This window comes from Urocampus carinirostris, chromosome 20, assembly GCF_059441175.1.
Source record: "Urocampus carinirostris isolate Australia breed hairy pipefish chromosome 20, RoL_Ucar_1.0, whole genome shotgun sequence".
In the NCBI taxonomy this organism is placed as follows: Eukaryota; Metazoa; Chordata; class Actinopteri; order Syngnathiformes; family Syngnathidae; genus Urocampus; species Urocampus carinirostris.
This window is the reverse complement of record NC_142368.1, coordinates 6,648,570-6,663,337: the sequence shown is the minus strand read 5'-3', so window position 1 is coordinate 6,663,337 and position 14,768 is coordinate 6,648,570. Positions and strand designations below refer to the sequence as shown.

Genomic DNA, 14,768 nt, shown 5'->3' with positions numbered 1-14,768 from the left:
AAGAAACTATATACATGAATATAATGAATATTACAAAGATTAAAATACAAGATTAACTCCTGTGCCTCTGTCCCGAAGGCAGAAGTTTAAACAGTCCATGTTGTGGGTGGGTGGGGTTTGTTTTGATTAACGACAGCTGGCATTAGTTTGTATCGTATTGTCTTATGAGGGGTCATCGTCTCCTACAGGTTGGGCCCAAAGGGAAAGGTGCATGCTACACCTGAGCAATGCACTATGAAATGTGTGTTAATGCAATTTATGATCATGGGCCATGACAAAAATTAAAGTCGCGTTTCCCAGTGGTAAGTTTGAATGGGAAGAGCTTCTTGCAACTGAAAAGTAAGCTACATATTAGTGTTATTTCTACCCAACACCAATATGCGTAGAGATTTGTCTTGAAAACAAATATTTGCACATTTTTCTCAAGATCTAAAAATCATACGTCTTGTTAAATGCACATGCAAGATTAAAAGTTGCACAAGTAAATAGCAGATATATTTTATGATCTGCAAAAACACGATTCACCCTGGATTTCTGATGTTATTGTTACTGGAGAAAATGCTTTGCAAGTCTTTAAAAATGTTTTAATTTGGCCATAATTGCAATCCTGTGCAGTCCTTTGAGACATCTTGTGATTAAGGGCGATAATAATATATGTGACTTGACCTGAATCCTCTTCCCTAACGCCTACTGAGATTTTGATAAATTGCTATTGCGAGTGGCAGTGTTATGAGCTTCCTTAGCCATGGTTCAAACAGGAAGTGGTCAGTAAACAGGAAGTGTCACTGTTGTTATCAGGAACCTAAATATGGAGAAATTGAAGAGTTACAGAAAGACTGAGGAATTGTCACAACTCTTAATGGAGAATACAGTACTTTAATTGCGGGACCAGAACCTTTGGCAATATGTGAAAATCTGTCAAGCAGTTCCCCCTCTACCATTTTTAATATGCGCACCAATAGTCGATTGAAAATAATGGACCAAAACTCTGAAGTTAATTTCTGTTGGGCCATACACTCACTATTTACCGTCTCTTTACTGGGAAAAAATGCACTCTGTTGGACCATGTTCTCAGAAAAATTAAGCTGGGGATAATGGTTTTCAGACACAACCGTGCATTTAATTTTAGGTGAGCCAGAATGGCAGCCTCACGGTTGCTGTTGATTTTCGGCGAAGAAATGGATAAAAGAGTTGCAACGCATGACACAATTTTTCTTTTCCAGCAATAGTCAATTGAGGAATATGGTTCACGATCAAAAAAAGTTCAGTTCGTTGTAGGCAAGCCACAATAGCACGGTTCAGCCCAAAAAATTGCTCGTCCGGCTCCTGCCCCCAGTGCAGGTCAAGCGAGGAATAATGGATCGCGGCCATAACCATGTCATTTGCTGGTCCCCGCTTGCAGCGATGTAGGGTTGGAGATAATGGATCGCGGCCACACGAGGGCAGTTACATTTTTGTGAGCAGAATTGTAAAAAAAAGGGACGTCATTCCTGACAAAATTGGGTTCTGCCGGCTTCTGCTCGCAGCAATATGCGATTGGGGGTAATAATCTCGGCCAAATGAGTGAAGTTTCCTTTGGTAGACACAAAGGCAAAAAAGAGCTGCCAAGACAGGCAATATTTCTCTCTGCTGGCTCCTATTCACAGCAATATGCGATCAGGGATAATGGATAATGGAGTATTTTTCAAACTGCAATGCATTGAGGACACAAAGTGGGAGGTAGTGAGGGATTAGTGTTTGGTTCAGCTCATTATTAAATTTTAAATTGTCTTCTTTCTATTTTTCTTTAATCAGTTCAATGCCACATCATTGAAAAAGAACCACTCGCCACCATCAACCCTTTCCAGAGATCTAACCGAACGCCCGTCTCGCTCACCCTCTCCTCCTCACTGAAAACGCTCAGCTTCTTAAGCCAGAGCGGCACTTACTCATTCAGAATCTGCCCGGCCTCCACAACAGGGGAGAATGAAAGAACGCGCCCCTTTGTCACCCAGCCGGGCGCCTTTACCCTCCTCCAGGTCCCTGAGATTGAGGGGCCCAAAGGCCAGGAAGGGAATGCGCCAGTGGATACGGATGGAATCCGGCCGATCAAAGAGGAGCGGCCAGGTTTTTCTTCAGAAGAGTTGTCGGATTACAGTGCAGAGTGCGACAGTGATGTGAGTTTGTTTCAAAATACAATCCCTAAATTTGTGGAAACCTTGTGATTTTTTTTTACTTTGCCAATACAAGACCTTGACTCTTTTATTACTCTTGTTACATGTAAGTCCCGCCTCCCGAAGACCTGTAACAAATCGAAAGACGTATTTAATTCGAAGATCTATCTATCTATCTATCTACCTACCTACCATGGTCATATCCCACAAGAGGGGTGACCGACAGCAAGACAAACACATACAATAACAAAGAAAATAAAAGGGAAAAAAATAGCAAAAAAAAAAACATACAAAAAAATTTGGGCCATGGCCAACCCAAATGCCCAAACAAGTTAGGCACCTAAGTTGGTCATGCTTTCGTCCCTCCGGATGAAACGGAACACAAAAAAGCGGCCATGTCACTCGGGTCAGGGTGACACAACACACTCTTGTTCAACAGCAGGGCCCGACAGCTTTCACTGGTTTACCCCTGCCGCATCATACGGGTGCCCTGCCCATCCCTTAGAACATGCCCAGACATCCCAACAACACCTCTCCACTCATTCCTATCACCAACAATAGCTCTAGCTTTCACTAGATCTTTCCTGCAGTGCACTCATAACACCATCCATCCACGTCAATTGTGGCCTTCCTCATGGTCTCCTTCCATTCACTTCTTCCTTGTAGATCCTCTTCAACATTCGCGCCTCATCCATCCTCTCCACGTGTCCAAACCAACCAAGTACTCTCTTATCCACACGCTTGCTCAGTTCTACTTCCACTCCAGTTCTGTCTCTCACAATTTCATTTCTCAATCTATCCAATCTTGTCACTCCTAACATACTCCGCAAACACTTCATCTCAAAAACATTTAATTTCCTTTTCAAATCTGCGTTCAGGCTCCAAGTCTCTGCACCATGCAACACAGTCGGTACAATCACACTCTCATACAGTCCTCTCTTTACATCCATACTCATATTCTCCTCAGAGCCCCCAAAACCTTGCTTCCTTGATTCACTCTGTTCAATACCTCGCACTCCATTCCACTAACTGCAGCCATATCACAACCCAAGTACCTAAAGCTTTCAACTTCTTCCAGCACCTGTACATGCAACCTTATTTCTAACGCCATGCGCACTCCATTCGAAGATAATTTTTTCCCGATTATGTGTTCAACCCTTAGTTGTCAATTTATTTTTCCATGATTGGATTAAAATAATTCTAAATCATAAAATATTCCTTTAGAACAGTAATTAATGACGTGATTATCTTTGTGTGGTCTTAAAATTAAACATTTTGCTTTCGTTGGACTGAAACATAATTGGTGACAATTATTTATCATATTTATCATGTAACTGCTTTTTAAAAAAATGTCTGTAGCAGTTATCAACCCTCGTGTAAATCTAAAGATTTTAAATTATATACGTTTTGTGTAGTTTTTCCTGCCACGCCCTAAGTTTAATGTAGTTTTTTTTTTTTTTTTTTTTTTTTTAAATAGAAATTTAAATTTGAGATAATTAGGTTTTAGAATGCAGTGATCAAAAAATATATTATAACTCAGGTCCCAACTTTTGTTGAAATTTGTAAAGGGTTATCAGTTTCATATCCTTTTCTAAAAAGGATTGTGTTATTACGATGTTGTTACTATGTTAGTGCATTATTAGCAGGTTGGAATATTTCTAGGTAGGGTTCAAATGGACTTAGTCAACATCTTCCTTCTATAAGGCCACTGAGTGATTTATGCATATCAAAAATAGGTTAATTTTTTAAACTAATTTAGAAAGGTTAAAAATCAAATTTCCTTGAAAATCACGATGACGCATCACTAGTGAGCTATGCATGAGCTATACAGGTGTCCTTTGTGGGGTACATGATGCATTCCAGGACCACCCTAATCTAAACAGTACAAAAAAGTCTACAATTTCAACATAAAATTGTAAACCAAACTTAATAAGAGCTGTTACATTTCTTATTGTGAAACAAAATACACAAAAAATAAACAGCAAATTTTGTGGTGTGTCTTGGGCAAGTACGGTGCCCATCCCTCTCCAGGCCATTTTTTTTGGGGGGGGGGGGGGGGTGTATGGATTTGCTCTCCCACGTGAAACTGATGGTACTGGTTTCCATGGTTACCAGTAGCAGGTGAAGCCTCCTGACCTGTCTCACATACATCACCTTCATCGTATTGTCGCTGTTGTTAGACGCAAAGGGATGATAACAGACTACCATTTTTTTCTTAAATTTTTGTTGTTTTTGTCATCAGATGGACTCCAACATCGACATCGAGACCATCGAGGACTCCAAAACAAATGTGGCCATCAAAGACCCGCCAGAAGCAAGGGGCCCAAACAAAGCTCCCGAAACAGACTGCGAAATGAAGAATACGCGTAAAAACCACTCGGCTATCGAAAAGCAACGCCGCCACAAGCAACGGGCACTTTTTGTCAATCTGCATAACGTCCTTGGCAGACGCGGACTATCTAAACTTCAGCTCCTAGAATTGGTGAGTAAGAAATATACATTCCCACTGACTGTATACGATATTTTTTGCACTGTAAAGCACTCTGGATTACAAAACTCAACCTCTGAAAAAGTCCTTTGTGAAATATTTTTCATAAATAAGGTGCACCGGCGTATAAGATAAACCTTCAGTAAGACAGGGTTTGTTACAGGTGCTTGAAATCCTTGAACATGCTTGAATTTTAATGTGTTTCCAATGATTTAAAGGTGCTTGAACTTGGAGTTAAAGTGCTTTTAAATGCTTGACATTTTTGCCATGTTTCTCGCTAATACTTGACGCAGACACTGCTCTCTGGTGGTCACGCTTTGCCATTGCATTTCTTCTTCTTCGTGATGAACGGCAGCTGGCATTAGTTTGTATGGCTTTGTCCCGTGAAGCATCAGTGCCCCATGTGGGTCACGAGGACAGTTGCATGCTACACCTGAACGGGGCACTATGAAATGTGTATTAGTGCATGGTATTAGTATCAATTTTGGACATTTATTTTGGGCAATGCAAAAAAAGAGGGTAGCGTTAACCAGTAAATAATACTGGGAAGAACTTCCTGCAACTGAACATGTAAGCTACATATTCATTTTTGCCCAACACCTATTTTGGAAGAGATTTGTCTCAAAAATATTTACACATGTATTATTCAGATCCACAAATATATTTTCGATTTACTCAAGATCTAAAACTCTGGTCTTGATAAATGCACACATAGCATATCTAAATCTCAGATATATATTTGTGGCTCTGGAAATTACATGATTCATACTGGATTTCTTCTTTAATGGTACTGCAGAAATTGGAAAATGAGCTTCGGAGGTCCTTAAATTGCTTGAATTTGGCTACGTAAATGTGTTCGAATTCTGTAAAAAAACAGGTCAAAAGAGTGGTTTGAATAAAAACTGCATTTCCCACAATGCTAGGTCACGACCATATCCGCAAAGTGACTGCTCAGCGCCACTAAATGCCATTACAGTGTTTCATATCAATGACGATGAGTGGAATTGAGAAATAAATGATTCTTAGAAAATTCCAAAAGATCTGTTTTGTTTTGTTATACAGTGATACCTCTACATACGAGATTAATTTGTTCTCGGGTTGCGCTCTTATGTAAAAATGCTCAGATCTCAAAAGAACTGAAAACGAATTATTTTTTTCCCCCAGTTAAACCTTAATACATCTTCCTGATCACCAAAACACAATACACTGTAATTGAATATGATAATACAAATAACAAGATAAATAGGATGATAACAAAATTACTCTAAAGCCCCGTTCTCTTGGTGTAATGTTAGGAAATTCTCGTACCTTGAATTTTCTCTTCTTGTATGTCGGGCAAAATCTTAAATCGAAAGACATATTTTACCTCTAGACATATTTTAATTTCTCGTAGCACTTACAAGAGGTATCGCAAGAGGTATGTCAGTGACATTTTTTTAATTCATTTGTCGTATTTGTGACTTAAATTGTGAATAAATTCTAATTCCTTTACATGAGGCAGTAGTTACATTTACTTTACATACTTATTACGTAGATAGATAGGGAAATTCACACTTCCAGCAGTATCCTTTTGTTGTTTATCAACGGATTAATAGGACGGCCTCGGGGTGCTGTGTTGTAGTTTAGCAACAGCGGAATGGATGACGTCACATGCTAGGCTAAATGTTTGACGTCCCTGCAGCAGATGGAAATCTTTGTGCCCAGGGTTACACCACCTCGTGTTCACGTAGATAGCGAGTCCACCTCCTTTCCGCTTCCCGCAGGCTTTTGTATCTCTGTCTGTCCTAACAGCGCTCACGCCGGGTAGCTCCTCGTTAGCGTCTGGGACGCTAGACCTGAGCCACGTTTCCGTAAAACACAGCAAACTGCACTCCCTAAACGCTTTGTTTTTTTTCACCGGCACAGCCAGTTCATCGATCTTATTTGGTAGAGTTCACATTTACCATGATTACGGATGGTACCGAAGGCTTATAACGCCGCTAGCCACTTAGCCTTCACCTTAGCTCCGGCTCTAGATCCACGATAGGGCCCCTCATCACGCCGGCATGAGAATTATTTAGGGCAAGAAGTTGATTCCTCGAATAAACGTATTTTTGTGCGTTAAAACCCATAACCATAGGATGGAAAGTAATCCAAAGTTTAGTTTTCAAACGGGACGAAAAACACCGAAGATAGACGCAGACAATTAAAACAATAAATCACGAAAAGAGCGAAATAACGCGGAGCCGCTGGAAAGGCCTGTCGCTCGCGACGGTGCCTATGATGTCTATGAATAACAATTATTAGTTACATGAGGCCCTTTGACTACAGCCACTACACTGAGGTTGCCCATAGAGATCATGAGTTTGACTCCCCCAGTTTAGCCAATCGGACTGCAGAACACAATGCATAATAAAAATCCATGAAGCGGTGAGACCGTGAAAGGTGAGCCGCGGTATAGCGAGGGATCACTGTACTTTGAAGTGTCATGTTTGTATAACTTTTCAATCTTTCAAGTTGAGCTTTGTTTTGTAGCCAGATGTGTCCTTGGGCATCATCGCATTAGTGGTGCCTATTTGTGGGGGGAGTTGTTGAAACTTTGCAACGATTTTCATTTGTAACCCACTTTTTTTTTTTATGCGGCTCTTAGGCAGTGAAAGAAATTCGCATGCTGGAGGCCTTCTCGGCTAATCTATTAGAGAAGAAGAAGAAGCTCGCCCACGCGCAGATGCTTTACCTGAACAAGTTGTCTTCCATGTCTGGTCTGTGTTGCCTTTGTTGTTGGATCACAAAGTTGATAGGAAGAAAATTAGAAGCTGATTTTTTTTCCTCCTTTTTCATCTTAGGTAAATCTGTGGACCTGATCAAACGCAAATTAATCCTCTTCAATGGCGTAAAAGACGAAGCGAGCTCACCTGTCTTCATGCGAGTGCACCAGAACAAGAGGGACCCTACTACTGATGACACTGGTTTTCCAGCCCGAGTGAAAACCCCACCCCCAGTTCTAGAGCAAGCTCCAGTCCCAACTCCACCTCCATCTCGAGTTCCGCCCCTACCATCCGCCCAGTTCCCCCCACCATCAAAACCAAACCCGCCGAGCATTGTTTCAAAACACCCCCCCGACGCTCCGTTACTTCTGCCTCCGGTTCCCCTAGACCTCACCCAACAGGAGAAACCACCACCTGCTCCAAAGCCAAATGCCGACTCCCCTCCAGCAGCCCCGACTCCAACCCCCATGGAGGTTTTGACTCAGCCTGGACCACATTTTGCAATCCCTCTAATTCGATCCAAGACCGGCAGACTTATCCTGCCTTCGTCCATGAAACCCGGTAAGTTTATTGTGTCCGACTGAACTTGGTGGATTTATATATAATGCACAGTACATAGACATTTTCATTTGTTCTAGAAACTGATGCATTTATTATGGTTTGTCGGTTTAGATAGATAGATAATTTATTCATCCCCAGTTCGTAAGCTAGCATTGTCACACTCGATGAGCGTGGTCACTCTTTCTGAGTTGTCATTGTCTCGTACTCCAAGGAATCAACTTATTTTCACCCTCGACTCACTTGTGCGCTCCAAGGTTAATGCAGCCATTTAATAGTGCTAATCTAGCACATGGTGCTAATTACCTTGATTATCTGCCAACCCCTATTTAACTGGCATTCTAACTGCCAGTTTCACTGACTTTGCAAGATGGTGGGCTCTTCTAAATTTACTAAAAGCCTCCGGCATCAGGTGGTCCTGTCAAGACCAGAACGGAGACAGGACCCACTAGCGTTGCGTTTTTCACAAGTTTTATTGGAAGAAAGAGAAAGTGTTGCGCCCACGATCCGGTGGTTGCTGGAGGCGGGAAGCAGGTCGCTCTGAACGCGGAAGTGGATCTTCAGTGAGGAGCGATGGCGGTGTCGGGAACGCAAAAACGGGTCAGTAGCCAGGACAGGAGAGCAAAAACGTGGTTGGGGTTGGAAGCGAGACGTAAGCCACGAAAGGAGAGTTAACGTGGTCGGGGACTAAAATAGGTCAAAAGTCGGGACGGGAGAGTAGACGTGGTCAGGATCAAAAACGGGTCAAAGCCGGGCAAAAACAGGTGGGAGTCAGGGTCGAAAAAGGCTTGCCTAGTGTTAACTGAGGTTTGCAGACGGACTGACAAAAGGGGAAATATAGGAGTAGGTTTAAATAGGGATAAAGAGCCAATCAGAGTCTGAGGCAGTTGGTGCCAAAGGGTGATGCATATCGGTAATCATGACAGGTCCAGATGAAAACATCAACAAATCAGTTATAGAAAGACACGTTGATCGTTTCAAATCTGTAAATTCTAGAATATTGATTCTTTACAAAACTACTAACTCATTGAAGTCGGCAAAGAAGGCGAGTAATACACTGAAGACAAATGCAAGAGAGGACAGGTCAGTGCGGAGGATGTCCGTGGGTAATGGTTTCCACACTGCAGCTGGAATCGCTCGCACGTGAGGAGCATGTTGTCTGGGCATATGATAACTGGTCCAGTGTTCACTTTAGTGATGAAAGCAAATTTAATTTATTTGGCTCTGATTCGAAGCATTATGTCCGGCGACACTTTGGAGAAAAACTCCAAAGTGTGTTAATTGCATTCATCGCCAAATCAGCCTGCAGTCTTCATGCAGGACTTCATGCTCCATGTCACACAGCAAAACGGATAAAGAATTTCTTTAAAATTGAAAACATTGAATACATGGCCTAATAGAGATCCTCCGGAAAACTATTGGTGACAAAGTGAGGGTCAAAAAACCCACTACACTCCCCAAACTGTGGAGCAGGCTGGAAGAAGAATGGACCAAAATCACACCAGAGCAGTGCCTTTCTGTGGCCTCAGATATGCTGAAGTCATTCACAGCAGACTGCTGACTGTTGTAACCTTCAGGTTTTTTCCCATACCAGTTATTTGTCTCTAATTCTGATCTGTGTTTTCTATAATTTTGATCAATAATTTTGGTCTCCAGTGTAGAAAGGGAAACAATCGCAAAATGTTTGCAATAATAACATTTAATGTTGAGTTTAGTGTTTTTGTTGGGTTTTTTTCTTTCTTTGAAATACTGTCAAATCCAAATTATGGCCCTGTGGCTACTTGCGTCCCTAAAACATTTTTTGGCATGCATCAGATTAGAAAACAAAAATTCTATTCCCATAAAAATATGCTTAATACGTAGTTGCACATATTTAACAAATTTGTTTTGAAGCTATTAAGAGTTAATTTGGTGGCTTTTGGGAAGCCGGGAACAGATTAATTGGTTTTCAGTTATACTGTAATCAGTTACATTCGCTCAAGATACAAAAAAATTCTAGATACATGCACGATCCGGAAACCAACTAATCTTGTATTTATTGGTATCACTGTATTTCTACATTTTGTAACATCAGTGTACTGTAATTTGTTGTTTTTTGCATGGTTTGTGTTCCACAATAGTCAATCCTGCAAAGTAGAAACCTTTTATTTATTTATTTATTAAGAGAACAAACCCAATTTAAAGGCTCAAGTATTTGTCTAACAAATACATGCACAGTATTTTGTAATTATTAAATAAAATAGTCTTTTAATACTGTCAAATTATAATTTTGAAAAAGAACTTGCTGTTTTATTGCACTATTGTATGGATTAAGGACACGATCTACTTTACGTTACATGATACTTTGCAGCCATCATGTAAAAGTTATGAAAAACTGAATTTACCTTCCGGTTCTGACCTACAGAAACCATATATTTTCCTTTATTAAAAAAAAAGAAAACGCGCTGGGTAGCCTCTAGGGAGCGCCAAAAACACACATGCGGCTCCAGAACAAGTTTAGCAGGTTGGGAAGTCCAACTTTGTTGGCGGTAGAAAGAATCTTCTTCTGTTTATCGAATCAGGTTGGAGAACACAATGCAAGATGAAAATCCGCAAAACAGTGAAACTGCGATAAATAAACTGTCATACAGCAACGGGTGACTGTGTTGTGAATAGTTCTAATCTTGCCTTTGCTGTCTTAGCAGGGCAAGGCATCTACGCCCTCATGCTTATGAAACCCAACCAAAACGCCGATGCGACGACTCCAAACACTGACTCATCGATCCTTCAGGACCAAGCCACACCCCCAAAAGAATCCAAATCCGTAGACCAAAAGGGGATCCCCGCCAACGCCCCCGACCCACCTTGGACCCCGTCTCCAGCACCCCGACCGAGAGGAAGACCCCCAAAGAACCTTAACAGGAAAATCAAACCCGAACAAGACCAGACCTTCATCCCGGCAAGGAACTGTGTCAAACCATTGGAAAAACGCGGGAGAGGGCGGCCGCGTAAAAGCGAGACAACAGAAAATCCCAGGAAGGACCTCGTCCCCAGCGAGTTAAGACCACGTACGCGAGGATCCCTCGGCAAGGACTTCCCTAGCGCCAAGCGGCAGTCCTGGATAGACATGGAGATGCAGCTGGACCTGGATTCCAACTCAGAATAAGAAAGACATAGGTAATATACCCTGGAACTAGTCGCTGTGAAACCACACTTGATGTGCCTTGAACTTAAAACATTTACATTTGAACAACAACATGGCTTGTCATGACATCCCTGAGAAACAAGACTATCCTTGCACATATGTGAGAGAATGAAATCAAATAATCCCAGCGCCAAAGAGGGAGCCCTGGGGATGCATCTGGACCTCGATTCCAACTCGGAATACGAAAAAACGGACTATAACCCTGGAACTGGTCACTATGAAACCCCACTTGATGTGCCTTTAAACAAAACTTAAGACATTCAAACAGGGGTAGGAAAACTTTTGGACTCAAAATATTCGAATGTTATTTTTAAGAGACAATTCAACAAAACCGCTAAACCTGCTCTCAAGACAAAAGCTTGTTCTTCAGGGCATTTTATTTCACGTTTGATGATTTGATGAAATCTTTGAAATATGAATTATGCCAGAGACTGTCCCATATCAATGTAAATATATCCCTTAAAATTTGTCCCCCCCACACTGCTACTTAAGAGTCTTAAGGCTCATTTTAACTGTCAAGGTGCTCATTGACTCATGAAAAGAGCCACATATGCAGGGATCAGAATTTTCCGCGGATCCGCGGATTTCCGCTGTTTTTGAACCCCAAAGGCATTCCGACTTTTTCACTTTTTCTCTTGCGTAGCAAACAAATTCAAAATCCGACTGTCTCACTCTTTCCTTTATTGCTCTGGCGCACCCTGGCGGCCGTTAGAAAAATTGGCCGCATTGTTGCTCAAGCTGCAGGGACTGAACTGCATTTGAACTTATCTTGCAGTATTTACAAAAAATCAGTTATGTGGGCAAATTATTTTAATCTTCTAAAAATGTTACTTAAATGATAAATATAAGCATGGTTTTGGACAAGTAAATTGCCTAAAACCCAGGCGCTTGGGGGGGGGTTCTCCGCCCTGCTTTATTCCTGGACCCTGGCTATTTCAGCTGAAAATAAAAATCTCCATTCTGATCCCTGCATATGGCTCGCGAGCCATAGGTTTCCGACCCCTTCATTAGATCATGAACATCAACAAGTTTTTTATTGGCATTCCCGGGACTCTCCTTGCCCACGAGTTGGCGCATCATATCAACCAATTTACTCTCAATGAAATGTTTCACAATCCCCCAACTTTTGGTGGTAAGATTTGAAGTACATTAATGAAATGTACTCAATTGACATGAGATGATAATGAAATAAAGGTACTTTGTGTGATATTTGACAAGTAGATGGTACTGTATTGCCTAACGCTAAAGAAAAACATTGCCAAAAAGCACAGCATGGCAGCAAGATGCAAGACAAACATGACTACTACTAAGTATGGATTTGCTATGTAAAAGAAAAACAAATTTCTCGACCTACGATTATGTATGAAAGAAAATACATCTGTATGATAATTCCTTCTTTTTTTTGCCTATTCAAATTGATGATTTTTACTGAATGAAGTCTCTTTGTAGCACTAGGAGGCACTAGTACAGTGTTTATTTTACCTGTGAAAAGTGATGGGTCCCGGGGACTCGCATGCTCAAAAATCTATGGGTCCCTACAGAGATCTACGGGTCCCCAAAATTTAGTGTTATCAGGGTTGAAAATTTAAATCGGCGACAAATGTATAATATAATCTACATATTCATTCAGTTTTAATCATCACAGTTTATTGGTAATACAAATCAGTTATCACTCCAGATTTTTCAGTTCACAACAATATTGTACATTATACAAAATAATATTGCTGAATTAATTATATTAATCTACATTTTCATTCAGTTTTAATCATCACAGTTAATTGGTAATACAAAGCAGTTATCACTTCAGATTTTTCAGTTCACAATATTGTACATTATACAAAATATTGCTGAAATAATAATCTATATATACATGCAGTTTTAATCATCATGTCAGATTTTTCAGTTCATATATTCTTCGTGGTTTACTGTCCCGTCACAGTTGTAGTGCCTTCTCAAGGTCCAATCCATTATCATCCTCCTCAGAACGTAACCAGGGATATAATTTAGTCCATTTTGGCAGAAAGGTCCTTTTCTTGCTAGGAGTATTCTTTTGTTTATTTTCTTTCGGCAAATCGTTCGCTTCAAAACACGTGTTTTCCTGCCTCTGCGATCTTCCGAAGAATTTCTCGTCGTTTTTTCGGGCCGGAATTATTGCCGTTGTTATCTCTTTCTGCATTATGTTTCGACTTATTATTGACACTGAAAAATTACCAATTTTGTGTTGATTTTCACCTAATACTAACTGTTTTTGCGGAGGCATACCTCTTTCACTTGACGACAAGCACCACAACAATGACAAAATCTCGAAGCAACGAGATCTCGTTTTCCGAGATCGGCGTGCAGACGAAAACTCTAACCACGAGACCAAAAACCCTGATTACAACACTGTCCTTTTTACTTTCTATTAAATAAACTGTGTAATATTTAGCGCCTCTTAGTGGTAAAAACAAAAAAACGTTATTCTTTACAAATATGTGGATTTAAATGATATGAAAAACACAAGAACTACAATGTAATACGTAGGCCGAGAAATTTGTTTTTGACATGTGAGGCTCACAGAGGGAGCTAGCATTTTTTGTCAGCCATGTTTTTCCAGATGCCTTTTGTTCTTTTTCTCTTCCTTTTTCCCCATATTTTCTCTTGTTCTTCTCTTTTGTCTTTTTCCCTTTTTTTCTCAATTCCCTCTTTCTTTCTATCTTTATGAAAGACTGGTCAAAATACAGAGAATAAAGGGTGACGTTTAGTGGTCAAATATTACACACTGTTGCTTTAAGAGTCCATTTCAGCCTCCGCCGTATTATCGTGTATTCTGATAGCTTGAATTTTGTAATTGAGGACCACTGTGAACACTCAATGCTCCTCGCTGGTCTCACTTTCTGGTACTGAGACACCCAACGAGCATTAAATGACCTGCTGAATGTAACTGGATGAAATGTGTCTCGAATTTTCACCGCTTCTTGTGATTTTTGTTTTGCTTTCCTGTTATTGGCCTGAATTTTTATTTACAGCGCGAATCACTGTTTTTTTGAACACTATCATTTTATAAAACTTTTGTGTGCTGTTGGGCTGTGCAAATCATATGAAAGCACTTTGTTTATGATTTGAATCGGTTGACTCCTAACTTTTACACGATGTCGAAGCAACCTTGAGTTGTGGCGATTCAAGGGAAATATACTGAGAATGAATAAAACAAGTAAAGTCATGTTTATTTGTATAGCCCTTAATCGCAGTCTCAAAGGGCTGCACAGACCACAGATAATTGCAAACCACAGACTATTATTACACCATCCCCATGATCCAAAACCTACACGAGGGCGAATAATACACAGATATTGTCAACACAAAATATAGGTTATTCATATGCTATAGAATAGAAGTTTGTTTTAAGCTTAGATTTAAACATTTCCACTGAGGTTGCAGATCGAATCTCTGATACACCAGGGCCCGAATGGAGAACGCTCTAGAACCTGTAGATTTCTTCTTGGCTCTTGGGATCACTAGTAGACCAGCATTTTCAGAGCGAAGGTTCCCGACCGGAACATAGGGGGAAATTAAATCTGAAAGATATGAGGGAGCAAGTCCATGCATGATTTTGTATACTACCAACAGAACCTTAAAAATCGCATCTTAAGCTAACA

At 40.6% G+C, this 14,768-nt stretch overlaps 1 protein-coding gene across 6 annotated transcripts in view; it reads left to right on the top strand.

The window, feature by feature from the left end:
• mgab (MAX dimerization protein MGA b) overlaps nucleotides 1–14,332 on the top strand; it is a 33,795-nt gene extending 19,463 nt beyond the window's left edge. For 5 of the 6 annotated variants that reach the window (XM_088325326.1, XM_088325328.1, XM_088325327.1 and 2 more), the window contains 5 exons: nucleotides 1,795–2,156; nucleotides 4,396–4,635; nucleotides 7,271–7,382; nucleotides 7,467–7,949; nucleotides 10,628–14,332. In XM_088325326.1, the coding sequence (XP_088181452.1) occupies nucleotides 1,795–2,156; nucleotides 4,396–4,635; nucleotides 7,271–7,382; nucleotides 7,467–7,949; nucleotides 10,628–11,091 (1,661 nt within the window). In that variant the 3' untranslated portion in view covers nucleotides 11,092–14,332. The remainder of the gene's footprint in view (nucleotides 1–1,794; nucleotides 2,157–4,395; nucleotides 4,636–7,270; nucleotides 7,383–7,466; nucleotides 7,950–10,627) is intronic. The other variant, XM_088325324.1, reaches the window with a different exon arrangement.
• The last annotated feature ends 436 nt before the right edge of the window (nucleotides 14,333–14,768 follow it).